Raw genomic sequence first — 27,539 nt, 5'->3', positions numbered from 1 at the left:
AGGACGCACGGCTCTCAACCATAGCCTGTCGCGAGTCGGTACGGGAGTTTAGTTGATGAGACAACACTAACTACCAATTGGATACCACAGAATTTGGGAGAAAAAAAGGGTAAAATTAACAACAACAAAAAACCATCTAACCATACTGTTGACAGACTCATTCAAATGGACATGAATTACATCATATCATGACAGAGAAATAGGATAAAGAGAGCCAGATTAAATAGGAATTGACCATTCTGAGGACAGAACAAAGGGGTCAGTCAGTGTAGCCGACCTCGTCTGAGCGTGTGCGTGCGGCGTGTGATGCATTCTAAGATATCACAGTTTGCCTAACCCACAATGGACAACCATTTTTAAGGATGTTTTACATTTGGAACTTGTCCTTTATCATGGCTAGTGTTTCAGTAGCTACTAGCCTTTGCCTCATGTCACTGCCAGGATTCTAGGTTTTTTCATTTGGAACATTTTTGCTTTCTGGGATTTCTGAGGTAAAATAAATGTCTGCAAGTGGTAACAATCCTTTATTTACTCAGCTACTTGCCCTTGGGAGCATCTTTTTCAAGGGAAGACCAGGACATTGGGCTACACACAGAACCAGAAGTCCCAAGGAGACCACCAGTGCTAGGTTAGCACACCATTACCAATATCCCAGTTACAATTTTGTAGGACATAGTAGATGTTGGTCACATCCCATCACATCAGGTCCACTGTTGGGGGAACAAAGGCTTGGCACTCTCTTTGCCTGGAGGGCCTTCAATTGTGATGGACCACACTGAGGGAATGCCCATACTTAAGAGGATCCTATATATTGCACATGATAAGCTAATTCCTATCAACCATAGATGGCAATAAGGATATACTTAAGAAGAACATTTGAAAGTAGGGATAGAGCAGATTGATTAGGAAAGACCGATACCTTAAATGAAAGGCCCCTTGTATTAAAGGGGATATCCCGACAAAATAAAATGTCCTTACAATAGACAAGACCAATGTCCCCGTAATACACACACTGTCTACCAATTCAGATTTTAAGGGCCTTAAAGGTCTCTCTCTCTCTCTCTGAGTGCAAAAAACATTAAGAACACATTACCTTATTTTTGATACAGATGGGAAACTGTCGACCAGCAGCTTTCCAGTTCTTGACACAAATCGGTGAGCCTGGCAACTACTACCATACCCCGTTCAACAGGCACTTTAAATATTTAGTCTTGCCCATTCACCCTTTGAATGACACACAATCCATGTCTCAAGGCTTAAAAATCCTTGCGGTTGTAACAGGTGACATCAATAAGGGATCATAGCTTTCACCTGGTCAGTCTGTCAAGGAAAGAGCAGGTGTTCCTAATGTTTTGTAAGTGAACACTCCATTGTAGTTAATATGGGTTCCCATGAACAGGGCACACTTTAGGACCCCTCTCAGGCACTGCTGTGGCCACCTCAGTAGACTGTGGACTGTTCCATTGGAAAATAAGAGACTCTCCGTCTCCACACATGCTGCCCTTTTAGAATGTGGGGGGTGGGCAGCTATGGGACCACATGATGAAAAGGGCCCCTGTTCCGTTTTCCACATTGACTGCTCTTTTCTCCCTTCACTCTCTTCCCTACTTTCCAGTCCTCCTCTTGCTGATTTCCCTGGAGAAACTAACTGGTTCTACAATAACCATCCAAATCAACTCCTGGTGGGTGACTCAATACAGTGTGTCCCTTCAACTACATGCAGGGAACTCCTTGAGCTATACTGTGTAGAATCACAGCCACCCTGACAGACGGCATAGAATAACACCCACCCTGACAGACGGCATAGAATAACACCCACCCTGACAGACGGCATAGAATAACACCCACCCTGACAGACGGCATAGAATAACACCCACCCTGACAGACAACCACCCTGACAGACGGCATAGAATAACACCTACCCTGACAGACGGCATAGAATAACACCCACCCTGACAGACGGCATAGAATAACACCCACCCTGACAGACGGCATAGAATAACACCCACCCTGACAGACGGCATAGAATAACACCCACCCTGACAGACGGCATAGAATAACAGCCACCCTGACAGATGGCATAGAATAACAGCCACCCTGACAGACAGCGTAGAATAACAGCCACCCTGACAGACAGCGTAGAATAACAGACACCCTGACAGACAGCGTAGAATAACAGACACCCTGACAGACAGAGTAGAATAACACCCACCCTGACAGACAGCGTAGAATAACAGACACCCTGACAGACAGAGTAGAATAACACCCACCCTGACAGACAGCGTAGAATAACAGACACCCTGACAGACAGCGTAGAATAACAGACACCCTGACAGACAGCGTAGAATAACACCCACCCTGACAGACAGCGTAGAATAACACCCACCCTGACAGACAACCACCCTGACAGACAGCGTAGAATAACACCCACCCTGACAGACAACCACCCTGACAGACAGCGTAGAATAACACCCACCCTGACAGACAACCACCCTGACAGACAGCGTAGAATAACAACCACTGACACAGACTTGAACAATAAGGGACACAGTAAATATGCACTTGGGGTTATGGAGTGAAGGAGACATGCACATTGAGTAAAGGGAATGGGTATAGGGTAATGGGGGTGTTGCAAAGGGACAAGTTTGAGAGAGAAAGGGTCCAAAGATGATGACACAGGAGGTTACAGCCTTTATAAGGTCTAACCGTGAGGATGCAGATAAAAAGGTCTATATGGTGGCCTACAGCAAAAAGGGTGCACAGCATGGAAAGATGCGTTTTGAGAACAGGTAGCCAGGAGGGTAGAATTATAATACCAGGGTGAAACAAGGCACAGCAAGCCTACAGCAAACACAATACATTGACAACAACATAACTACAGACCTCAGCAAAGCAGTAACAAGGGTGTACACATACCAGGCTATAAGGAACTAACTAGTAGGCTACACATACCAGGCTATAAGGAACTAACTAGTAGGCTACACATACCAGGCTATAAGGAACTAACTAGTAGGCTACACAGACCAGGCTATAAGGAACTAACTAGTAGGCTACACAGACCAGGCTATAAGGAACTAACTAGTAGGCTACACAGACCAGGCTATAAGGAACTAACTAGTAGGCTACACAGACCAGGCTATAAGGAACTAACTAGTAGGCACACAGAACAGGCTATAAGGAACTAACTAGTAGGCTACACGTACCAGGCTATAAGGAACTAACTAGAAGGCTACACAGACCAGGCTATAAGGTACTAGTAAGCTACAAGGTACAAACTAGTAGGCTACAAGGTACAAACTAGTAGGTTACATAGACCATGCTATAAGGTGCTAACTAGTAGGCTACACAAGTTAGCGTCCAACCAGCTAAGGCAAGGACTAAGTTTAGCCAACACAGAAACTCAAACTACACAAACTGGACGCTCCATCTTCGCGTCACATGCGTGTCCAGCAACACACAACACCCTAGTTGCTAACTAAGACAGAGGAAGAGCCGGGTAGCTAAACGTGACTCACCGTGTGATATCCCCTGACTATGGGTGGCTTGCCGGTGGGGTACGGGTCCACCGTGTCGATGATGGTCTGCCGCTCGCCTTTCTGGTTGATCTTGCGGAACCTGCGGCGGGACTGACGATGTGATGCTTGCCTCTGGAAGTACTCCTCATTTTCCTCCATATAGTCCACCTGGGGAAACAGGGTAGGAGGAGAGAAAGGAGTGACTGGCTCTTCTTTTCCTTGCCCCCTCCCTCCCCTCTCACTGCGTAAAAATAGCAATGTTTGTGGGCTGCGCCTCAACACTCCTCTCCGACATCAACGGGAGGTTTCACAACTCCAGGAGAAGGGGGAAAAAGAGAGAAGGATGTGTGAGAGCGAGAGAGAGGTACAGAAAGAATGAGCAAGGGAAGGGTGTGAACAAAAGAAGACAAACAGAGGAATAGATCAAGAGGGATGAGGGGGAGAGAGAAAATAAATGGAGAGAGATACCTTGCCCTGATGTGATTCAGATTGAGTCAATCTCATTCAGTGGCAGTCAGCCAGTCAGTATCAGTCAGCCAGTCAGTATCAGCCAACCAGTATCAGTCTCAGCCAACCAGTATCAGTCTCAGCCAACCAGTATCAGTCTCAGCCAACCAGTATCAGTCTCAGCCAACCAGTATCAGTCTCAGCTAACCAGTATCAGTCTCAGCCAACCAGTATCAGTCTCAGCGTCAGCCAGCCAGCGTCAGCCAGCTAGCGTCAGCCAGCCAGCGTCAGCCAGCTAGCGTCAGCCAGCCAGCGTCAGCCAGCTAGCGTCAGCCAGCCAGCGTCAGCCAGCTAGCGTCAGCCAGCCAGCGTCAGCCAGCTAGCGTCAGCCAGCCAGCGTCAGCCAGCTAGCGTCAGCCAGCCAGCGTCAGCCAGTGTCAGCAAGTGTCAGCAAGTGTCATCCAGTCAGCCAGTGTCAGTCAGCCAGCCAGTGTCAGTCAGCCAGCCAGTGTCAGTCAGCCAGCCAGTGTCAGTCAGCCAGCCAGTGTCAGTCAGCCAGCAAGTGTTAGTCAGTGTCAGTCAGCCAGCCAGCGTCAGCCAGTCAGCCAGCGTCAGCCAGTCAGCCAGCGTCAGCCAGCCAGTCAGTGCGTGTCAGCCAGCCAGTCAGTGCGTGTCAGCCAGCCAGTCAGTGCGTGTCAGCCAGCGTCAGCCAGCCAGCCAGCGTCAGCCAGCCAGCCAGCCAGCGTCCGTTAGCCAGCCAGCGTCAGCCAGTGTCAGCCAGCCAGCCAGTCAGCATCAGCGAGCGTCAGCCAGTTAATCAGCGTCAGACAGCGAGCGAACGTCAGCCAGCCAGCGAACGTCAGCGAGCGAGCGTCAGCCAAGTCAGTGTCAGCCAGTTAATCAGCGTCAGCCAGCCAGCGAGCGTCAGCCAGCCAGCGAGCGTCAGCCAGCCAGCGAGCGTCAGCCAGCCAGCGAGCGTCAACCAGCCAGCGAGCGTCAGCCAGCCAGCGAGCGTCAGCCAGCCAGCGTCAGCCAGCCAGCGAGCGTCAGCCAGCCAGCGTCAGCCAGCCAGCCAGCGTCAGCCAGCCAGCGAGCGTCAGCCAGCCAGCGTCAGCCAGCCAGCCAGTCAGCATCAGCGAGCGTCAGCCAGTTAATCAGCGTCAGACAGCGAGCGAACGTCAGCCAGCCAGCGAACGTCAGCGAGCGAGCGTCAGCCAAGTCAGTGTCAGCCAGTTAATCAGCGTCAGCCAGCCAGCGAGCGTCAGCCAGCCAGCGAGCGTCAGCCAGCCAGCGAGCGTCAGCCAGCCAGCGAGCGTCAGCCAGCCAGCGAGCGTCAGCCAGCCAGCGTCAGCCAGCCAGCGAGCGTCAGCCAGCCAGCGTCAGCCAGCCAGCCAGCATCAGCCAGCCAGCCAGCCAGCGTCAGCCAGCCAGCCAGTGTCAGTCAGCCAGCAAGTGTTAGTCAGTGTCAGTCAGCCAGCCAGCGTCAGCCAGTCAGCCAGCGTCAGCCAGTCAGCCAGCGTCAGCCAGCCAGTCAGTGCGTGTCAGCCAGCCAGTCAGTGCGTGTCAGCCAGCGTCAGCCAGCCAGCCAGCCAGCGTCAGCCAGCCAGCCAGCCAGCGTCCGTTAGCCAGCCAGCGTCAGCCAGTGTCAGCCAGCCAGTCAGCATCAGCGAGCGTCAGCCAGTTAATCAGCGTCAGACAGCGAGCGAACGTCAGCCAGCCAGCGAACGTCAGCGAGCGAGCGTCAGCCAAGTCAGTGTCAGCCAGTTAATCAGCGTCAGCCAGCCAGCGAGCGTCAGCCAGCCAGCGAGCGTCAGCCAGCCAGCGAGCGTCAGCCAGCCAGCGAGCGTCAGCCAGCCAGCGAGCGTCAGCCAGTGAGCGTCAGCCAGCCAGCCAGCCAGCGTCAGCCAGCCAGCCAGCGTCAGCCAGCGTCAGCCAGCCAGCCAGCGTCAGCCAGCGTCAGCCAGCGTCAGCCAGCGTCAGCCAGCGTCAGCCAGCGTCAGCCAGCCAGCGTCCGTTAGCCAGCCAGCGTCAGCCAGTGTCAGCCAGCCAGTCAGCATCAGCGAGCGTCAGCCAGTTAAACAGCGTCAGACAGCGAGCGAACGTCAGCCAGCCAGCGAACGTCAGCCAGCGAGCGAGTGTCAGCCAAGTCAGTGTCAGCCAGTTAATCAGCGTCAGCCAGCCAGCGAGCGTCAGCCAGCCAGCGAGCGTCAGCCAGCGAGCGTCAGCCAGCGAGCGTCAGCCAGCCAGCCAGCCAGCCAGCCAGCGTCAGCCAGCCAGCGACCCAGCGTCAGCCAGCCAGCGTCAGCCAGCCAGCGAGCGTCAGCCAAGTCAGTGTCAGCCAGGCAGCCAGCCAAGTCAGTGTCAGGCAGCCAAGACAGTGCCAGCCAGCCAAGCCAGTGTCAGCCAGCCAAGCCAGTGTCAGCCAGCGTATCAGCCAGCCAGTCAGTCCGTATCAGCCAGCCAGCCAGTCAGTCCGTATCAGCCAGCCAGCCAGTCAGTCAGTCAGTCCCTATCATCCAGCCAGCCAGTCAGTCAGTATCGGCCAGCCAGCCAGCCAGCCCGTATCGGCCAGCCAGCCAGCCCGTATCATCCAGCCAGCCAGCCAGCCCGTATCGGCCAGCCAGCCAGCCCGTATCATCCAGCCAGCCAGTCCGTATCATCCAGCCAGCCAGTCCGTATCAGCCAGCCAGCCCGCCGTATCAGCCAGCCCGTATCAGCCAGCCAGCCAGTCCGTATCAGCCAGCCAGCCAGTCAGTCCGTATCAGCCAGCCAGCCAGTCAGTCCGTATCAGCCAGCCAGCCAGTCAGTCCGTATCAGCCAGCCAGCCAGTCAGTCCGTATCAGCCAGCCAGCCAGTCAGTCCGTATCAGCCAGCCAGCCAGTCAGTCCGTATCAGCCAGCCAGCCAGTCAGTCCGTATCAGCCAGCCAGTCAGTCCGTATCGGCCAGCCAGCCAGTCCGTATCGGCCAGCCAGCCAGCCCGTATCATCCAGCCAGCCAGCCCGTATCATCCAGCCAGCCCGTATCAGCCAGCCAGCCAGTCCGTATCAGCCAGCCAGCCAGTCCGTAACAGCCAGCCAGCCAGTCAGTCCGTATCAGCCAGCCAGCCAGTCAGTCCGTATCAGCCAGCCAGCCAGTCAGTCCGTATCAGCCAGCCAGCCAGTCAGTCCGTATCAGCCAGCCAGCCAGTCAGTCCGTTTCAGCCAGCCAGCCAGTCAGTCCGTATCAGCCATCCAGCCAGTCAGTCCGTATCAGCCATCCAGCCAGTCAGTCCGTATCAGCCATCCAGCCAGTCAGTCCGTATCAGCCAGCCAGCCAGTCAGTCCGTATCAGCCAGCCAGCCAGTCAGTCCGTATTAGCCAGCCAGCCAGTCAGTCCGTATCAGCCAGCCAGCCAGTCAGTCCGTATCAGCCAGCCAGCCAGTCAGTCCGTATCAGCCAGCCAGCCAGTCAGTCCTTATCAGCCAGCCAGCCAGTCAGTCCGTATCAGCCAGCCAGCCAGCCAGTCCATATCAGCCAGCCAGCCAGCCAGTCCATATCAGCCAGCCAGCCAGTCCGTATCAGCCAGCCAGCCAGCCAGTCAGTCCGTATCAGCCAGCCAGTCAGTCCGTATCAGCCAGTCAGTCCGTATCAGCCAGCCAGCCAGTCAGTCCGTATCAGCCAGTCAGTCCGTATCAGCCAGTCAGTCCGTATCAGCCAGTCAGCCAGCCAGCCAGCCAGTCAGCCAGCCAGCCAGCCAGTCCGTGTCAGCCAGCGTCAGTCAGCCAGCCAGCCAGCCAGCATCAGCCAGCGTGTCAGTGGCAACCAGCCAGCGACAGTCAGCGTCAACCAGCCGGACCCCCCCCCCCCCAACTCGGCGTCCATCACCTGCTGCCCTCCCTCCCGATCACACTGTCTCCCTGGCTCTGCTCTGGCTGTCTAGCACCTTCCAGAGTCACAGCCCCGTGAAATGGCACATAAGGGATAATGGCAAAACTGGCCTGGTAAATGATGAATACAACTTGTGCTTGAGGAGAAAGAAAGCTACTTTCATGAGGCATGGGCTATTGGAAGACAGAAAGACATGTACAAAATACTGCAGCAAAACATATTTTCTCTGATCACGAAAAGCATTTTACAACTTGATACTTAACAGTCGTGTGCAGTAGCCTGGTAACATATGCCTGGTGTTAGAATAACACATTTAAGGCCTTTACAGTTGGCACACTGTCCTCCATTGCCAGCTTCTTTACTGCGGTTTCACATTTCATAGCACTCAGCCTTTGGGATTACACATCAAATCTCTCTGCCTCCCTCTGCCATACCAACTGCTGCTATGGCAACGGCAGGGGAGCTGTGGTGGATGACAGTTGTGTATGAGAGAGGAGAAATAAAAAAAGTGCATGTGATGTGTATCAGTTTGTGTATGTGTGTATTGATTTGGTTTGAGTGTGTGCGTGCGTACGAGTATCGGTTCGGTTTGCGTGCGAGAGCTGCTGGTGCCTCGGTATCATAGCACTCCAAAGCCATTCTCCCAGTAATTCTAGGGAGCTTGTTGCGCCCATAATAGCCGAGGACCATGGCAGGAAGGGGTAATGATCAACAGCAGGACAGAGAGAAGGCTATTAGAAGAGCTGGAGCTTAGCTGTTGGAGACACATTTAACAAAAAGGCACCACCTATATGAATATTATTATAGAAATCCATAGGACACTGATTACTAAGAAGATATCTTAGTTGCAACCATGCTGTATGGGAGATGGTGGTTAACACATAGGTTAAGTATGACTGCTCCATTCAAACGGAGCAATAGGAGATGTGTGTGTGATTAAATTGGTGACAAATTGTAGTCTGTGTGTGTGTGCTCGATTATGTGTGTGCGCATGATTATGTGTGGTGTGTGCCTGCACACGTCAGAGAGAAAATAACAGTGGGCTTTCATATCTTTAAAGATCTAGCACACTTCCAAGGCCTACTGTTCGACCGCAGATTGCAGTGTGCCTCTACTTTTATGTCCTGGTAAAGCTGGATTGATTGGTTTTCAACGTCACTTTTTATAAAAGGTCTGTGTCAAGTGGGTCAAACATCACAGACTGTAGCCTTCGACTGGAGAGTGAAAAATAACTGACACATATATATATATTCATCACATATAAGTATGTGAGTGAGCAGTGAACAAGAAAACCGCTGCACGTACTATAGCTGAAGCCATGTCAACAGAAGCACTAGCATTACTTGTAGTTGATATTACGTCGCAAAAAAAATGAAATGTAAAAAAACTTACATTGTGGTCGCATCATCTAAATTAGATGGGGTGAAAAGTCCACATAAAACAAGTCACGTCCCCATAAGCCCTACGTCGCCTTTATAAACCCCTGTTGTCCCAGTACATTAGTGTATGAAGCGCTGTGCTGTGTTGCCTGATGTGACGTCACTGTGGTGAAGTTGGCAACGCTGGCGGAACTCACCACAATCATCTCCGAAGGTTCCAGAACGATGCACTCACATCCACGTCTCAGGCTCCCTGCAGAACGCTTCCCAAAACTGGGGAGAGAACAAATGACAGAAAAAAAATAAGAGTTTAGGGAAAACTACTTTTAATACATTTTGCTTGGCATCGGTGGGATTCAATCTGGAATTTCTGTTATTCCTGTTCAAACGATAGGCAAACATTCCTCCTTGAAACACTTATAAGTAAGCATTTCACAGTATGGGCTACACCTGTTGTTTTCGGTACATGTTACAAATACAATTCGATTTGAAGTTGGATAAATAAAAATACACTTCAAGTGGAAAATTCCTGGATGAAGAATGAAGACTGCAAGAGTTGTATGATGCATTCAGTCCCTAAACTGAGACGAGGGTTCCCTTGTACCGTATTTACGAAATCAACACCAAAATGTGTGTTGATGTGACTCCCGGAGTCACATATCAGTACATATCATTTTTTGTTTATGTTGTGTAAATTCCCCAAGTGTACATACATATACAATGGTATGTGAACATCCATCAAATTAGTGGATTCGTCCATTTCAGCCACACCGGTTGCTGACAGGTGTATACAATTGAGCACACAGCCATGCAATCTCTATAGGCAAACATTGGCAGTAGAATGGCCCGTACTGAAGAGCACAGTGACTTTCAACGTGGCCCCATCATAGGATGCCACCTTTCCAACAAGTTTGTCAAATATCTGCCAAGCTAGAGCTGCAGCGGTCAACTGTAAGTGCTGTTATTGTGAAAAAGAAACATCTAGGAGCAACAACGGAACAGCTGTGAAGTGGTAGGCCACACAAGCTCACAGAATGGGACCCCAATCGTCTGTCCTTGGTTGCAACACTCACGACCAAGTTCCAAACGGCCTCTGGAAGCAACGTCAGCACAAGAACTGTTATTCGGGAGCTTCAAAAAAGGGTTTCAATGGCCGAGCAGCCGCACACAAGCCTAAGATCACCATGCGCAATGCCAAGCATCGGCTGGAGTGGTGTAAAGCGTTCCACCATTTAACTCTGGAGCAACATAAATGCGTTCTCTGGAATGTTGAATCAAGCTTCACCATCTGGCAGTCCGAACGAAAAATGTGGGTTTGGCAGATGCCAGGAGAACACAACCTGCCCTAATGCATAGAACCAACTGTAAAGTTTGGTGGAGGAGGAATAATGATCTGGAGCTGTTATTCATGGATTGGGCTAAGTCCCTTAGTTCCAGTGAAGGGACATCTTAACTCTACAACATACAAAGACATTCTAGACGATTCTGTGCATCCAACTTTGAGGGAACAGTTTGGGGAAGGCCTTAAACTGCTATCCCAGGGAAACATGTTTCCATTGCCAAAGCAAGTGAAATAGATAATAAACAAAAGTGAAAAAGGACAAAATTAACAGTAAACATTACTCAAAAGTTAAAAACGAATAAAGACATTTCAAATGTCATATATATACACACACATATACATACACTGCTCAAAAAAATTAAGGGAACACTAAAATAACATCCTAGATCTGAATGAATGAAATATTCTTATTAAATACTTTTTTCTTTACATAGTTGAATGTGCTGACAACAAAATCACAAAAATTATCAATGGAAATCAAATTTATCAACCCATGGAGGTCTGGATTTGGAGTCAAACTCAAAATTAAAGTGGAAAACCACACTACAGGCTGATCCAACTTTGATGTAGTGTCCTTAAAACACGTCAAAATGAGGCTCAGTAGTGTGTGTGGCCTCCACGTGCCTGTATGACCTCCCTACAATGCCTGGGCATGCTCCTGATGAGATGGCGGATGGTCTCCTGAGGGATCTCCTCCCAGACCTGGACTAAAGCATCCGCCAACTCCTGGACAGTCTATGGTGCAACGTGGCGTTGGTGGATGGAGCGAGACATGATGTCCCAGATGTGCTCAATTGGATTCAGGTCTGGGGAACGGGCGGGCCAGTCCATAGCATCGATGCCTTCCTCTTGCAGGAACTGCTGACACACTCCAGCCACATGAGGTCTAGCAATGTCTTGCATTAGGAGGAACCCAGGGCCAACAGCACCAGCATATGGTCTCACAAGGGGTGTGAGGATCTCATCTCGGTACCTAATGGCAGTCAGGCTACCTCTGGCGAGCACATGGAGGGCTGTGCGGCCCCCCAAAGAAATGCCACCCCACACCATGACTGACCAACCGCCAAACCGGTCGTGCTGGAGGATGTTGCAGGCAGCAGAACGTTCTCCACGGCGTCTCCAGACTCTGTCACGTCTGTCACATGTGCTCAGTGTGAACCTGCTTTCATCTGTGAAGAGCACAGGGCGCCAGTGGCGAATTTGCCAATCTTGGTGTTCTCTGGCACAAAGCACAACCCCCACCTGTGGACATCGGGCCCTCATACCACCCTCATGGAGTCTGTTTCTGACCGTTTGAGCAGACACATGCACATTTGTGGCCTGCTGGAGGTCATTTTTCAGGGCTCTGGCAGTGCTCCTCCTTGCACAAAGGCGGAGGTAGCGGTCCTGCTGCTGGGTTGTTGCCCTCCTACGGCCTCCTCCACATCTCCTGATGTACTGGCCTGTCTCCTGGTAGCGCCTCCATGCTCTGGGCACTACGCTGACAGACGCAGCAAACTTCTTGTCACAGCTCGCATTGATGTGCCACCCTGGATGAGCTGCACTACCTGAGCCACTTCTGTGGGTTGTAGACTCCGTCTCATGCTAACACTAGAATGAAAGCACCGCCAGCATTCAAGTGTCCAAAACATCAGCCAGGAAGCATAGGAACTGAGAAGTGGTCTGTGGTCCCCACCTGCAGAACCACTCCTTTATTGGGGGTGTCTTGCTAATTGCCTATAATTTCCACATGTTGTCTATTCCATTTGCACAACAGCATGTGAAACGTATTGTCAATCAGTGTTGCTTCCTGAATGGACAGTTTGATTTCACAGAAGAAGAACTTGTTGTTCTTCCCTGGTTGCCCTTTTCTTGTGGCAAAAGGTCACAATTTTTGCTGCTGTGATGGCACACTGTGGTATTTCACCCAGTAGATATGGGAGTTAATGTGTCTGCGTAATCTGAGGGAAATATGAGTCTCTAATATGGTCATACATTTGGCAGGGGGTTAGGAAGTGCAGCTCACTTTCCACCTCATTGTGGGCATTGTGCACATTGTCTTCTCTTGAGAGTCAGGTCTACCTATGTCGGTCTCTCAATGACAAGGCTATACTCTCTCAGTTCTCTTTCATTTTGGGTCAGACAGTGGCACGCATTCTGTGTACTCTGTTTAAGGCCAAATAGCTTTCTAGTTTGCTCAGTTTTTTTTGTAAATTTTTTCCAATGTGTCAAGTAATTATCTTTTTATTTTCTTGTTATTTGGTTGGGTCTAATTGTGTTGCTGTCCTGGGGCTCTGTTTGTGAACGGAGCCCCAGGACCAGCTTGCTTAGGGGACTCTTCTCCAGGTTCATCTCTCTGTAGGTGATGGCTTTGTTATGGAAGGTTTGGGAATCGCTTCCTTTTAGGTGGTTGTAGAATTTAACGGCTCTTTTCAACAATAATTATTTGGTGTTTTACTAGGGACACTGAGGATATCTTTGCAGAGTCTCAATTTGGTGTTTGTCCCATTTAGTGAATTCTTGGTTGGTGAGCTGCCCCCAGACCTCATAACCATAAAGGGCAATGGGTTCTATAACTGATTTAAGTATTTTTCACCAGATACTAAATTGGTATGTCGAATTTTATGTTCCTTTTGATGGGGTAGAAGGTGTCTCTCAGATCTTTCACAGCTTTGTAGACGTTACCTGTGGCGCTGATGTTTAGGCCAAGGTAGGTATAGTTATGTGCTCTAGGGCAACGGTGTCTAGGTGGAATTTGTATTTGTGGTCCTAGCAACTGGACCTTTTTTTGAACACCATCATTTTTGTCTTAGTGAGATTTACAATTAGGGCCCAGGTCTGACAGAATCTGTGCAGAAGATCTAGGTGCTGCTGTAGGCTGCCCTCAGTTGGGGACAGAAGCACCAGATCATCAGCAAACAGTAGACATTTGACTTCAGATTCCCGTAGGGTGAAGCCGGGTGCTGCAGACTGTTGTAGTGCCAATTCGATGATATACATGTTGAAGAGCGTGGGGCTCAAGCTGCATCCCTGTCTCACCCCATGAGCCTGTGGAAAGAAATGTGTTTTTTGCCAATTTTAACCACACACCGTGTACATGGATTTTATAATGTCATGTCGTTTTTGTTTATATAAATGCTGCAGTTGCCACTCAAGTTTTTTCTTCCAATTGTGAACCCTATGAAATAACTAGCTAGTTAGCGGTGTGTACTAAAAGTGTTTCAAAATCTGTCTGAGACCTCAAAGTAGTTGTGTTCTTTGCTATGTACGGCCATGGCTTTTGTGGAGCGATAGGTAACGATGCTTCAAGGGTGACTGTTGTTGATGTGTCCAGAGGGTCCCTGATTCAAGCCCAAGTTGGGGCGAGGAGAGGGATGGAAGCAACAGTGTTACATTGATGCTGTGGACCCGAATCACTAGGTTGGGCTCTGTATTGTGGTTGCTGCAGAAAATACATGCAAAAGGGGTGAGTGTAACCAGTGTAAAATGGCTAGCTAGTTAGTGGTGCATGCTTGTAGAGTTTCAACTCTATGATGTCAATCGGTCTGAGACCTTTAAGTTGTTGTTACCCCTGTGGCTTTTGTGAAGCAATAGGTAATGATGCTTCATGGGAGGCGGCAGTTGATGTGTTCAGGGGGTCCCTGGTTTAAGCCCAGGTTGGGGCAAGGGGCAGGACTGAATAAATACTGTTACACATGCGTGACCCTATCAATGTTTCTTTCACACTCCTGTTTGTTCCCATTAGTCCTAAATTATAGCATTTCAAGATTACATTTGATGACTGACGAGAATGGTTTTAAAAACATTTAATCTAAGCGTGTTCTTCAAGAAGGATTGATGTGCAGGGCTACTACAATATGTCGAGTGTGTTAAGCTGTGTGGGGTTAATGCCAATCATGACTGTTTGACTTGACTGGTGATAAGACTGCCTCAGCTGCGGCTTATGCATTCTTAGCTGTGCGACCACCAAATAGCGTGCTCAACTATGCCCTTCCATTTACATTCCTTTCCATAAGTACTCCAACACGCCATTTCATAGTGTCCTTTCTGCAAATGCCACAGTATATGAGCTAATAAGGTTATGTACATAGAGAGAGTGTAGGGGGAAGGGGGGTTGACTTCCACATGTGGGACTTTTTTAGGCGTCAATCTCACTACAACTTCCCCCCACCTGTCCAGACGAGTCATAACAATGCTATATGTTTAGGGTTTGGGAATGTAAATCAGAAGATGGAAACAGTAAAGGTTACAAGTTCGACTTGCATTTTTAACAGACAAAGATGAATCCCCTGGTTATGCAAGATTTTTGCTGCTTGGTGGTGGTTGAAGCCGCAAGAAGGTGGGCAGACAGAGTGCCTCAGGGGTAATCAAATAGAGGTCGACCGATTAATCGGAATGGCCGATTAATTAGGGCCGATTTCAAGTTTTCATAACAATCGGAAATTTGTATTTTTGGACGGCAAATTTTTGTAAAACATATATTTAAGTTAAATTTAACTAGGCAAGTCAGTTAACCTCACTGGGATATGTGGGATGCATCCCACCTGGCCAAAAGCCAGGGACAATGCAGAGCGCTAATTTCAAATAAATTACTATAAAAATCTAACTTTCCTTAAAACACATATGCAAGATAACAAATTAAAGCTACGCTTGTTCTGAATCCAGCCCACATGTCAGACTTCAAAAAGGATTTTTGGCGAAAGCAAACGATGCTATTATCTGAGGATAGCACCTTTGTAAACAAAGAGAGAAAGCATATTTCAACCCTGCAGGCACGACACAAAACGCAGAAATAAAAATATAATTCATGCCTTACCTTTGACGAGCTTCTTTTGTTGGCACTCCAATATGTCCTTTTGTTCGATTAATTCCGTCGATATATATCCAACATGTGCATTTATTCGGCACGTTTGATCCAAAAAAACACCGGTTCCAACTTGCGCAACGTGACTACAAAATATCTCAAAAGTTACCTGTAAACTTTGCCAAAACATTTCAAACTACTTTAGGTATTTTTTTAACAGTACACTTCAAGTGACCCTCGTTAAAGATGGCCATACTTCTTCATTACACAAAGGAAAAACCTCAACCAATTTCTAAAGACTGTTGACATCCAGTGGAAGCGATAAGAACTGCACGAAGGTCCCTTAGATATCTGGATTCCCAATGAAATACCATTGAAAAGCGAGTGGCCTCAAAAACAAATCTGAATGGTTTGTCCTCGTGGTTTCGCCTGCTAAATAAGTTATGTTATACTCACAGACATGATGCAAACAGTTTTAGAAACTTCAGTGTTCTCTATCCAAATCTACTAATAATATGCATATCTTATCTTCTGGGGATGAGTAGCAGGCAGATGAATTTGGGCATGCATTTCATCCGGACGTGAAAACACTGCCCCGTCACCAAGAAGTTAAGAACACATTCTTATTTTCAATGACGGCCTAGGAACGGTGGGTTAACTGCCTCGCTCAGGGGCAGGACAACAGATGTTTACCTTGTCAGCTCAGGGATTTGAACTTGCAACGTTTCGGTTACTAGTCCAACACTCTAACCACTAGGATACCCTTGAGGCTACATTGATTTTGATGTATTATATTAAGTTAAAATAAGTGTTCATTCAGTATTGTTGTAATTGTCTTTATTACAAATAAAAATATCGGCCGATTAAATCGGTATTGGCTTTTTTTGTCCTCCAATAATCGGTATCGGCGTTGAAAAATCTTAGTCTGTCGACCACTATAATCAAAGTCAATGAAAACATGACCGGAAAACGAATAGTTTAAGGTCTCCAACCGACCAAAGGCTAAACAGACAGTCAAGATGGTTAGAGGGCATCGAAAGAGTGCAGAGCTTCTGATGCCTTCTCGCCCATCCAACACAAACACAAAACATGCCGTTCGGGCACATGGTAGCTTTCCTGAACTGTAAATAGAAGCCGACATCCAGGCAAAGAATTCACAAGTGACTTGTGACTAATGACTCATACATTTTACTTCCCGAAATATAACTTGATGCTTCAATGACGCTGAAATAGGGTGGAGTGCATCCATTTTGGGTACACATCGAGTGGAGTGCATCTCAAAATATCAAATCATGCCTAGTGTCTACTCCTTTCATAACTTTCCCCACAAATTCAAAAGCACAAAAGTTAAATGTAGTGTTAGTTCAGTTGCCAAACAGTATAACCTCAACCCAACAAATCTCTCTGCTGAGCTGATCTGGAGGCACAGTGTGCTCGCTAACAATACCAAAATAATAATAAAAAAAAACATGCCTTGCATCCCTGACATCTTTCATATACTCTAATCATTGAACCCACCAGCTCCATCTCCACTGGAGAAAAGTCATAATTTCAGCTACAACCTACCATTGTGCTACTGTGTGCTGGTCCTCCTAGGGAAAAGATGTCTCACAGACTCACGCCTAGTGCCTGGAAGTTAAGAAAATCTCAATGAACTCATACCTGCCAGAGGTCTGTCATCTGGTATGTATATTCTCTCTCAAAGTCCTTCCTCAGTCTACAACCACCTAGACGAATACATCCAGTTCGGAAAAGTTCTGATCAATCGCAGCATTTCACTCCGCTCATAGTTGCACCCTCCTGCTGGTGTTTGAGTGAGTGAGTGTGTGAGAGGGTGTGTGTGTGCGCCTGTCTCTAGCTACGCTGTGCGTACTCTGGCCAACATTCCAGTGCACAGCTCACTTCCTGCAGGCCTGGGAGCGTACAGGCCAGGGGTGGGGTGGTGTGAGTGAGTGGGTGGGTGACCCTTTCTTCCACCAGTCCTTCTCTGCAGACCATATACATGAACTCTGATGCAACAGGCTACAATTTTGACTAGTGGGGAGTAACATGCATGCAGCTCTCACTCCTATACCCTCCCTTTTTTTGATCTCCTTATTATTATCATAATTGTAGTAACAATAAGTAATGTAGTTATCATTAGTAGGCTTTGTATAGTATCCTTGTATAACCACCATCGAGCTGTAGTCCTAAGAGCGCATCCTGTTTAGTTTTAATACCGTAACGTACTTAGGCCTATATTTCAATATATAGGCTACTGTATCAATCAATTAACCATTAATTCGTTCATGCCACCACACAGCACATGAGACATTCATGCGTTGAAATGCAATCAAGCATTTTAGTTTTAAAATTCAATAACAAAGTGAGCTTTGAATACTTAGCCTCAACAATAAATAAACCGCAATTCACAAATGAATGCAACTGTTTTTAGTCTGCTGTATGAATGAATGAATGAATGAATGAATGCATGAATGCATGCATGCATTCATATATATATTCATATATATATTCATATATATATATATATTCAATATATATATATATACTGCTCAAAAAAATAAAGGGAACACTTAACTTCTTGGATATAGGGGGCACTATTTGAATTTTTGGATGAAAAACATTCCCGTTTTAAACAAGATATTTTGTCACGAAAAGATGCTCGACTATACATATAATTGACAGCATTGGAAAGAAAACACTGACATTTCCAAAACTGCAAAGATATTGTCTGTGAGTGCCACAGAACTGATGTTACAGGCGAAACCCAGATAAAAATCCAATCAGGAAGTGCCGCATTTTTTAAAACCGCCTCATGCCAATGACTCCTTATATGGCTGTGAAAGAGCTAGGAGTCAGCTTACATTTTCCACGTTTTCCCCAAGGTGTCTGCAGCATTGTGATGACTTTTTAGGCATTTCCATTGGAGAATGGCTGTAAGAGACCATATAGGGCGAGTGGACGCATGGTGTCTCCCGGAGAAAACCTTGCGTAAAATACTGCGGTAGCCATTTTTCCAATCGTTTCTTATGAGAAACCAACTGCCTCCACAGATATATTATCGAATACATATGTTAAAAACACCTTGAGGATGGATCCTAAACAACGTTTGCCGTGTTTGTCGATATTATGGAGCTAATTTTGAAAAAAGTTTGGCGTTATAGTTTAAGTATTTTCGGTCGATTTCTCAGCCAAGCAGGATGAACAAACGTGACGTTTTTCGCCTACAAAAATATTATTTTTGGAAAAAAGGAACATTTGCTATCTAACTGGGAGTCTTCTGAATGAAAGCATCTGAAGTTCTTCAAAGGTAAATGATTTAATTTGGTTGCTTTTCTTATTTTTGTGAAAATGTTGCCTGCTGCCAGCACAGCCTAGCATAGCATTATGCCATGCTAAACTTACACAAATGCTTGTCTAGCGTTGGCTGTAACGCATATTTTGAAAATCTGAGATGACAGTGTTAACAAAAGGCTAAGCTTGTGTTTGAATATATTTATTTCATTTCATTTGCAATTTTCATGAATAGGAAACGTTGCGTTATGGTAATGCGCTTGAGGCTATGATTACGCTCCCGGATACGGGATTGCTCGTCGCTAGAGGTTAAACACAATGTAACTCCAAGTCAATCACACTTTTGTGAAATCAAACTGTCCACTTAGGAAGCAACACTGATTGACAATAAATTTCACATGCTGTTGTGCAAATGGAATAGGCAACAGGTGGAAATTATAGGCAATTAGCAAGACACCCCAAATAAAAGGTGTGGTTCTGAAGGTGATAACCACAGACCACTTCTCAGTTCCTATGATTCCTGGCTGGTGTTTTGGTCACTTTTGAATGCTGGCGGTGCTTTCACTCCAGTGGTAGCATGAGACGGAGTCTACAACCCACACAAGTGGCTCAGGTAGTGCAGCTCATCCAGGATGGCACATCAATGCGTGCTGAGGCAAGACACACTTTCACCTTGGAAAGGGGAAAGGTACATTTTGAGCGTGGGTAGCGGCTGTCCGATTATTGGCGGGCCTGTGGCAACGATGCTCCAGAAATGCATATGAGCTATGAGTGTTACTGACCCTGAGATATGACAGAATAATTAGAGCTAAGCTTCTTATGTCACAGTGCTTCGTATTGACATTTTTTACATAAAGGAGCATTGTTTCAAGACACCCACAGTCGGGAAAGCGAATCCCGTATGCAAGACTGGTTTTCATCACTGCGTTTATTGAGACTAACATTTTAGACAGGGAGACTAACATTTCAGCCGGTGACATTAATCATAGTTTTATTCACTTGTCTGCAACTGTAGTGTCTGTAGTCCAATGCACATATAGTCCTACTCTGATATAAGACACCCTTGGGTCAAAAACGTGATTACAAAATTGGCGACAATTTGATCAAATCCAGTCCCAACTTGCTGTTGTTCGTACCTGCTTCTTGGCAGGAACATGGACTCCTTGATGAAGACAGACCCAGACAGTAGGATATACCAGCAGCTTCCGATGTCATCCGGGCTGTGAAAGAGAAAACAGAGAGAATTGAACTGGTGAATCGCAAATTCAAATTCGTACCTGCACACACACCCAAGTGAAAACACAGACAGCGTAATACACATCACAGACAAACTCACACTAACCCTGAGCAGTACAAGAGAGGATGACACACACAAAGTTTTCCAACTTCCGAATAGAAAACTCCCTAGGTAGCAATTCCAGTGACAATAATGTCAGATTTGCTGTTTAAAGTAGCTGAAAGCAGCAGCAGAGGACTACAGTACAATGAGGGAGGATTCAATAGTCCATTGAGAGGGTTTTCTGATAGTTTTCTTGGCAAGCCATGGTTCTCTATTCAAATAGATCTAACAGAAAACAGCCCATTGATAGTACAGATCTAGGAGGAAATACCAGTACCGACACATTAGTGTCTCTACTGATGGCATCGACAGACATGGTCACTGTTTCTAGCTCAGAGTCAACTTTGCAGTATGTTTTGTGTGCGTGTTATTTCATACATTACTGGCGCAGAATGTTTCTTGCATTATTAACAGCCAAAATTAATTGGTGGCTATAAGATCGGCAATCACTCTACAGCATTTCAACCAGAAATGTGATTTTCCTAAATTGGATCCTTTGATTGAACACCGAGGCAGTTCCATTCATGATTTTGACCCATCCCCCTTTGTTCAGGGACACATTATTCAATTTGTTAGTCACATGTCTGTGGAACTTGTTCAGTTTATGTCTCAGTTGTTAACTTCTTGGATATAGGGGGCGCTCTTAATTTATGGATAAAAAAACGTGCCCGTTTTAAGCGCAATATTTTGTCACGAAAAGATGCTCGACTATGCATATAATTGGCAGCTTTGGAAAGAAAACACTATGGTTTCCAAAACTGCAAAGATATCTGTGAGTGCCACAGAACTCATGCTACAGGCGAAACCAAGATGAAACTTCAACCAGGAAATGGGCAGAATTTTTGAAGCTCTGTTTTCCATTGTCTCCTTATATGGCTGTGAATGCGCCGGGAATGAGCCTGCCCTTTCTATCGTTTCTCCAAGGTGTCTGCAGCATTGTGACGTATTTGTAGGCATATCATTGGAAGATTGGCCATAAGAGACTACATTTACCAGGGGTCCACCCGGTGTCCTTTGTCTAAATTGGTGCGTAATCTACAAGCTGCACGCAGTCATCCAGTGATTGAGAGGAGAGAGGAGGCTTTCAACGAACGATATATCATGAAGAGATTTGTGAAAAACAACTTGAGGATTGATTCTAAACAACCTTTACCATGTTTCAGTCGATATTATGGAGTTAATTTGGAAAAAAGTTTGGCGTTTTGAAGACTGAATTTGTATTTTTTTTGGTAGCCAAACGTGACGCACCAAACGGAGCAATTTCTACTAAACAAATAATATTTCAGGAAAAACTGAGCATTTGCTATCTAACTGAGAGCCTCCTCATTGAAAACATCTGAAGTTCTTCAAAGGTAATGATTTTATTTGAATGATTTTCTGGTTTTTGTGAAAATGTTGCCTGCTAATGCTAACGCTAAATGCTACGCTAGCTGCGCTAGCTATTACACAAATGCTTGTTTTGCTATGGTTGAGAAGCATATTTTGAAAATCTGAGATGACAGTGTTAACAAAAGGCTAAGCTTGAGAGCTAGCATATTCATTTCATTTCATTTGCGATTTTCATGAATAGTTAACGTTGCGTTATGGTAATGAGCTTGAGGCTGTATTCACGATCCCGGATCCGGGATGGCTCGACGCAAGAAGTTAAATCTTATGTTCATACAAATATTTACATGTTAAGTTTGCTGAAAATAAAAAGCAGTTGACAGTGATAGAACGTTTCATTTTTTGCTGAGTTTACACACACATTAAAAAGTATGAGGTCACTTAGAAATGTTCTTGTTTTTGAAAGAAAAGCACATTTGTGTCCATTAACCTTTTGTGACTAGGGGGCAGTATTTTCATTTTTGGAAAAATAACGTGTCAGGACAAGATGCTAAAATATGCATATAATTGACAGCTTAGGATAGAAAACTCTTAAGTTTCCAAAACTGTAAAAATATTGTCTGTGAGTATAACAGAACTGATGTTGCAGGCGAAAGCCTGAGAAAAATCCAGACAGGAAGGGACTCTTATTTAGAAGGCTCTGCGTTCCTATGAGTCCCTATTGAGCAGTGAAATAGATATCAACCAGATTCCTTTTTCTATGGCTTCCCTAACGTGTCTAGTGTCACAATACATCGTTTCAGGCTTTTATTTTGAAAAATGGGCCTGAACGTCAACATTGCGTCAGTGGTCAGCTGAAATCTTTGAGTGTTTGGTGCGTAAAGGACAAATGTGGCCATTGTTTCTCTCTATCCTACTAAGAAGCCACGAGTCCCGGTTTATATATTATCGAATAGATATTTGAAAAACACCTTGAGGATTGATTATAAACAACGTTTGCCATGTTTCTGTCGATATTATGGAGCTAATTTGGAATATTTTTCGGCGTTTTCGTGACTGCAATTTCCGGGTGATTTCTCAGCCAAACGTGAAGAACCAACGGAGCTATTTCTCCTACAAAAATCATATTTTTGGAAAAAAGGAACATTGGCTATCTAACTGGGAGTGAAAAAACATCCGAAGCTCAAAGGTAAACTATTTAATTTGATTGCTTTCTGATTTCCGTGACCAAGTTACCTGCTGCTAGCTGGACAAAATGCTATGCTAGGCTATCAATAAACTTACAAATGTTTGTCTAGCTTTGGCTGTAAAGCATATTTAGAAAATCTGAGATGACAGGGTGATTAAAAGGCTAAGCTGTGTCTCAATATTTCACTTGTGATTTTCATGAATAGGAATATTTATGTCCGTTGCGTTATGCTAATTAGTGTCAGTCGATGATTACGCTCCCTCATGCGGGATGGGGAGTCACTAGAGGTTTTAAAATAAGCTCAAATTGATCAGAAATACAGTGTAGACTTTGCTAATGTTGTAAATGACTATTGCAGCTGGAAATGTAGATATTTTTGAAATATCTACATAGGCGTACAGAGGCCCATTATCAGCAACCACCACTCCTGTGTTCCAATGGCACGTTGTGTTAGCTAATCCAAGTGTATCATTTTAAAAGGCTAATGGATCATTAGAAAACCCATTTGCAATTGTTAAGACAGCTGAAAACTGTTGTGCAAATTAAAGAAGCAATAAAAACGGCCTTCATTAGACTAGTTGAGTATCAGAATTTGTGGGTTCGATTACAGGCTCAAAATGGCCAGAAACAAAGACTTTCCTCTGAAACTCGTCAGTCTATTCTTGTTCTGGGAAATGGAGTCTATTCCATGCGAGATATTGCCAAGAAACTGAAGATCTCATACAACACTGTATACTAGAATGACACGACTATACTTCTCCCTTCACAGAACAGAGCAAACTGGCCCTAACCAGAATAGAAAGAGTGGGAGGCCCAAGTGCACAACTGAGCAAGAGGACAAGTACATTAGAGTCTAGATTGAGAAACAGACACCTCACAAGTCCTCAACTGGCAGCTTTGTTAAATAGTACCCCCAAAACTGCAGTCTCAACATCAACAGTGAAGAGGCGACTCCGGGATGCTGGCCTTCTGGACACTAATGTTCTTGTCCGCTTGCTCAGTTGTGCACCGGGGCCTCCCACTCCTATTTCTATTCTGGTTAGTGTCCGTTTGCGCTGTTCTGTGAAGGGAGAAGTATAGTCGTGTCATTCTCAAAACATTTGGCCACAAATATTAATTTTCACAGTATGCTGCCTGTATGATGGCAATTTGAATATACACCAGAATGCTATGAAGAGTGATCAGATGAATTGCAATTAATTGCAAAGTCCCTCTTTGCCATACAAATGAACTGAATCCCCCCAAAAAACATTTCCACTGCATTTCAGCCCTGCCACAAAAGGACCAGCTGACATCATGTGAGTGATTCTCTCGTTAACAGGTGTGAGTGTTGACGAGGACAAGGCTGGAGATCACTCTGTCATGCTGATTGAGTTCGAATAACAGACTGGAAGCTTCAAAAGGAGGGTGGTGCTTGGAATCATTGTTCTTCTGTCAACCATGGTTACCTGCAAGGAAACACGTGTCGTCATCATTGCTTTGCACAAAAAGGGCTTCACATGCAAGGATATTGCTGCCAGTAAGATCGCACCTAAATCAACCATTTATCGGATCATCAAGAACTTCAAGGAGAGTGGTTCAATTGTTGTGAAGACTGCTTCACGGTGCTCAAGAAAGTCCAACAAGAGCCAGGACCGTCTCCTAAAGTTGATTCAGCTGCGGGATCGGGGCACCACCAGTACAGAGCTTGCTCAGGAATGGCAGCAGGCAGGTGTGAGTGCATCTGCAAGCACAGTGAGGAGAAGACTTTTGGAGGATGGCTTGGTGTCAAGAAGGGCAGCAAAGAAGCCACTTCTCTCCAGGAAAAACATCAGGGACAGACTGATATTCTGCAAAAGGTACAGAGATTGGACTGTTGAGGACTGGGCTAGAGTCATTTTCTCTGATGAATCCCCTTTCCGATTGTTTGGGGCATCCGGAAAAAAGCTTGTCCGGAGAAGACAAGGTGAGCGCTACCATCAGTCCTGTGTCATGCCAACAGTGAAGCATCCGGAGACCATTTATGTGTGGGGTTGCTTCTCAGCCAAGGGGGTGGGCTCACTCACAATTGTGCCTAAGAACACAGCCATGAATAAAGAATGGTACCAACACATCCTCCGAGAGCAACTTCTCCCAACCATCCAGGAACAGTTTGATGACGAACAATTCCTTTTCCAGCATGATGGAGCACCTTGCCATAAAGCAAAAGTGATAAGTAAGTGGCTCCGGGAACAAAACATCGATATTTTGGGTGCATGGCCAGGAAACTCCCCAGCCCTTAATCCCATTGAGAACTCGTGGTCAATCCTCAAGAGGCGGGCGGACAAACAAAAACTCACAAATACTTACAAACTACAAGCATTGATTGTGCAAGAATGGGCTGCCATCAGTGAGGATGTGGCCCAGAAGTTAATTGACATCATGCCAGGGCGGATTGCAGAGGTCTTGGAAAAGGGTCAACACTGCAAATATTGACTCTTTCATGTAATTGTCAATAAAAGCCTTTGATACTTATGAAATGCTTGTAATTATACTTCAGTGTAACATCTGACAAAAATATCTAAAGACACTGAAGCAGCAAACTTTGTGAAAATTATATATTTGTGTAATTCTCAAATTTTTTGGCCACGACTGTACATAGCGTTGTACGAGAATCAGTTTCTTGGCAATTTCTCAAATGGAATATCCTTCATTTCTCAGAACAAGAACAGACTGACGAGTTTCAGAATAAAGTACTTGGTTTCTGGACATTTTGAGCGTGTAATCGAAACCAAATGATGATGCTCCAGATACTCAATTAGTCTAAAGAAGGCCTGTTTTATTGCTTCTTTAAACCATTTTCAGCTGTGCTAACAAATCGCAAAAGGGGTTTCTAAAGCTCAATTAGCTTCTTAAAATGATCAACTTGGATTAGCCAACACAAGGTCCCATTGAAACACGAGTGATGGTTTATGATAAATGGGCCTCTGTACGCCTACGTTGATATTCCATAAAAAAAATCAGCCGTTTCCAGCTACAAGTCAATGTCAACACTATTTCTGATCAATTTGGACCAAAAATGTTATGCTTTTCTTTCAAAAACAAGTAAAATGTCTAAACGACACCAAACTTTTGAACGGTAGTGTGTAGTATATATACACACTGTATGTATATACTGTATGTACACACACACAGACCGTTTAACAGTCAAACGTTTGGACACCTACTCATTCCAGGGTATTTTTAATTTTTACATTGTAGAATAATAGCTAAGACATCAAAACAATGAAAGAACACATGGAATCATGTAGTAACCAAATTAAAGTGTTACACAAATCAAAATACATTTTATTTTTGATTCTTCAAAGTAGCCACCCTTCGAACACACTTGGTATTCTCTCAACCAGCTTCACCTGGAATGCTTTTCCAACAGTCCTGAAGGAGTTCCCACATATGCTGAGCACTTGTTGGCTGCTTTTACTTCACTGCGGTCCAACTCATCCCAAACCAACTCAATTGGGTTGAGGTTGGGTGATTGTGGAGGCCAGGTCATCAAATGCAGCACTCTCCTTCTTAGTCAAATAGCCCTTACACAGCCTGGAGGTGTGTTGGGTCATTGTCCTGTTGAAAAACAAATGACTTCCCATCTGGTTTGGGCTTAGTGGGACTGGCGTATGGCTGCAGAACACTGTGGTAGCCATGCTGGTTAAGCGTGCCTTGAATTCTAAATCAATCACAGACAGTGTTAGCAGCAAAGCACCCCCACACCATCACCTCCATGCTTCACGGTGATTACGACACATGGAGATCATCCGTTCACCTACTCTACGTCTCACAACACAGCGGTTGGAACCAAAAATCTCCAATTTGGACTCATCAGACCGAAAGGACAAATGTGTCCATTGCTCATGTTTCAAGGGCCCAAGCTGGTCTCTTCTTATTAATGGTGTCCTTTGGTAGTGGTTTCTTTGCAGCAATTCGACAATGAAGGCCTGATTGATGCAGTCTCCTCTGAAAGGCTGAGGTTGCAATGTGTCTGTTAATTGAACTCTGTGAAGCATTTATTTGGGCTGCAATTTCTGAGGCTGGTAACTCGAATGAACTTATCCTCTGCAGCAGAGGTAACTCTGGGTCTTCCTTTCCCGTGGCGGTCCTCATGAAAGACAGTTTTATCATAGCGCTTGATGGTTTTTGCGATTGGACTCGAAGTAACTTTCAAAGTTCTTAATTTTCCCAACTGATTTTCATGTCTTAAAGTAATGATGGACTGTTGTTTCTCTTTGCTTATTTGAGCTGTTCTTGCCATAATATGGACTTGGTATTTTACCAAACAGGGCTGTTTTCTGTATACCACCCCTATCTTGTCAGAACTGATTGGATCAAATGCATTAAGTAAAGAAATTCCAAATTAACTTAAGGCACACCTGTTAATTGAAATGCATTCCAGGTGACTACTTCATGAAGCTGGTTGAGAGAATGCCAAAACTGTCAAGGCAAAGGGGTGACTACTTTTAAAAATCTAAAATATAATTTGATTTGTGTAACAGTTTTGGTTACTACATAAGTCCATATATGTTACTTGATAGTTTATGTATTCACTATTAATCTTCAACGTAGAAAATACTGAAAATAAAGAAAAACCCTGGAATGAGGTGAATTCAGACTCAACTTTTTTCACATTTTGTTACGTTAATCTTATTTTTTTTTTAAGAAAATCATGACCCACAATACCCCATAATGGCAAAGCAAAAACAAGTTTAAAAAACAGATAGCTTATTTACATCAGTATTCAGACCCTTTGCTAAATTGAGTTCATGTGCATCCTGTTTCCATTGATCATCCTTGAGATGTTTCTACAACTTGATTTGAGTCCACCTGTGGTAAATTCAATTGATTGGACATGATTTGGAAAGGCACACACCTGTCTATATAAGGTTCCACAATTGATAGTGAATTGTCAGAACAAAAACAAAGCCATGAGGTTGAAGGAATTGTCCATAGAACTCCAAGACAGGATTGTGTCGAGGCACAGATCTGGGGAAGGGTACTAAAACATTTATGAAGCATTGAATGTCCACAAGAAGACAGTGGCCTCCATCA

At 45.5% G+C, this 27,539-nt stretch overlaps 1 protein-coding gene across 15 annotated transcripts in view; it reads right to left on the bottom strand.

The window, feature by feature from the left end:
* LOC109864853 (rap guanine nucleotide exchange factor 2) overlaps positions 1–27,539 on the bottom strand; it is a 144,339-nt gene that overhangs the window by 68,948 nt on the left and 47,852 nt on the right. For 13 of the 15 annotated variants that reach the window (XM_031797183.1, XM_031797192.1, XM_031797187.1 and 10 more), the window contains exons 4-6: positions 19,764–19,847; positions 9,406–9,481; positions 3,516–3,683 (exon numbers count right to left, since the gene is read on the bottom strand). In XM_031797183.1, coding sequence (XP_031653043.1) covers positions 3,516–3,683; positions 9,406–9,481; positions 19,764–19,847 — 328 coding nt within the window. Of the gene's footprint in view, positions 1–3,515; positions 3,684–9,405; positions 9,482–15,345; positions 15,501–16,995; positions 17,155–19,763; positions 19,848–27,539 lie in introns of those variants that run through there. The other 2 variants (XM_031797193.1, XM_031797194.1) reach the window with 2 other exon arrangements.

This window comes from Oncorhynchus kisutch, linkage group LG19 (assembly GCF_002021735.2).
Source record: "Oncorhynchus kisutch isolate 150728-3 linkage group LG19, Okis_V2, whole genome shotgun sequence".
In the NCBI taxonomy this organism is placed as follows: Eukaryota; Metazoa; Chordata; class Actinopteri; order Salmoniformes; family Salmonidae; genus Oncorhynchus; species Oncorhynchus kisutch.
Note: the sequence above shows the minus strand (reverse complement) of the source record. Positions and strands in the feature narration are given on the sequence as shown.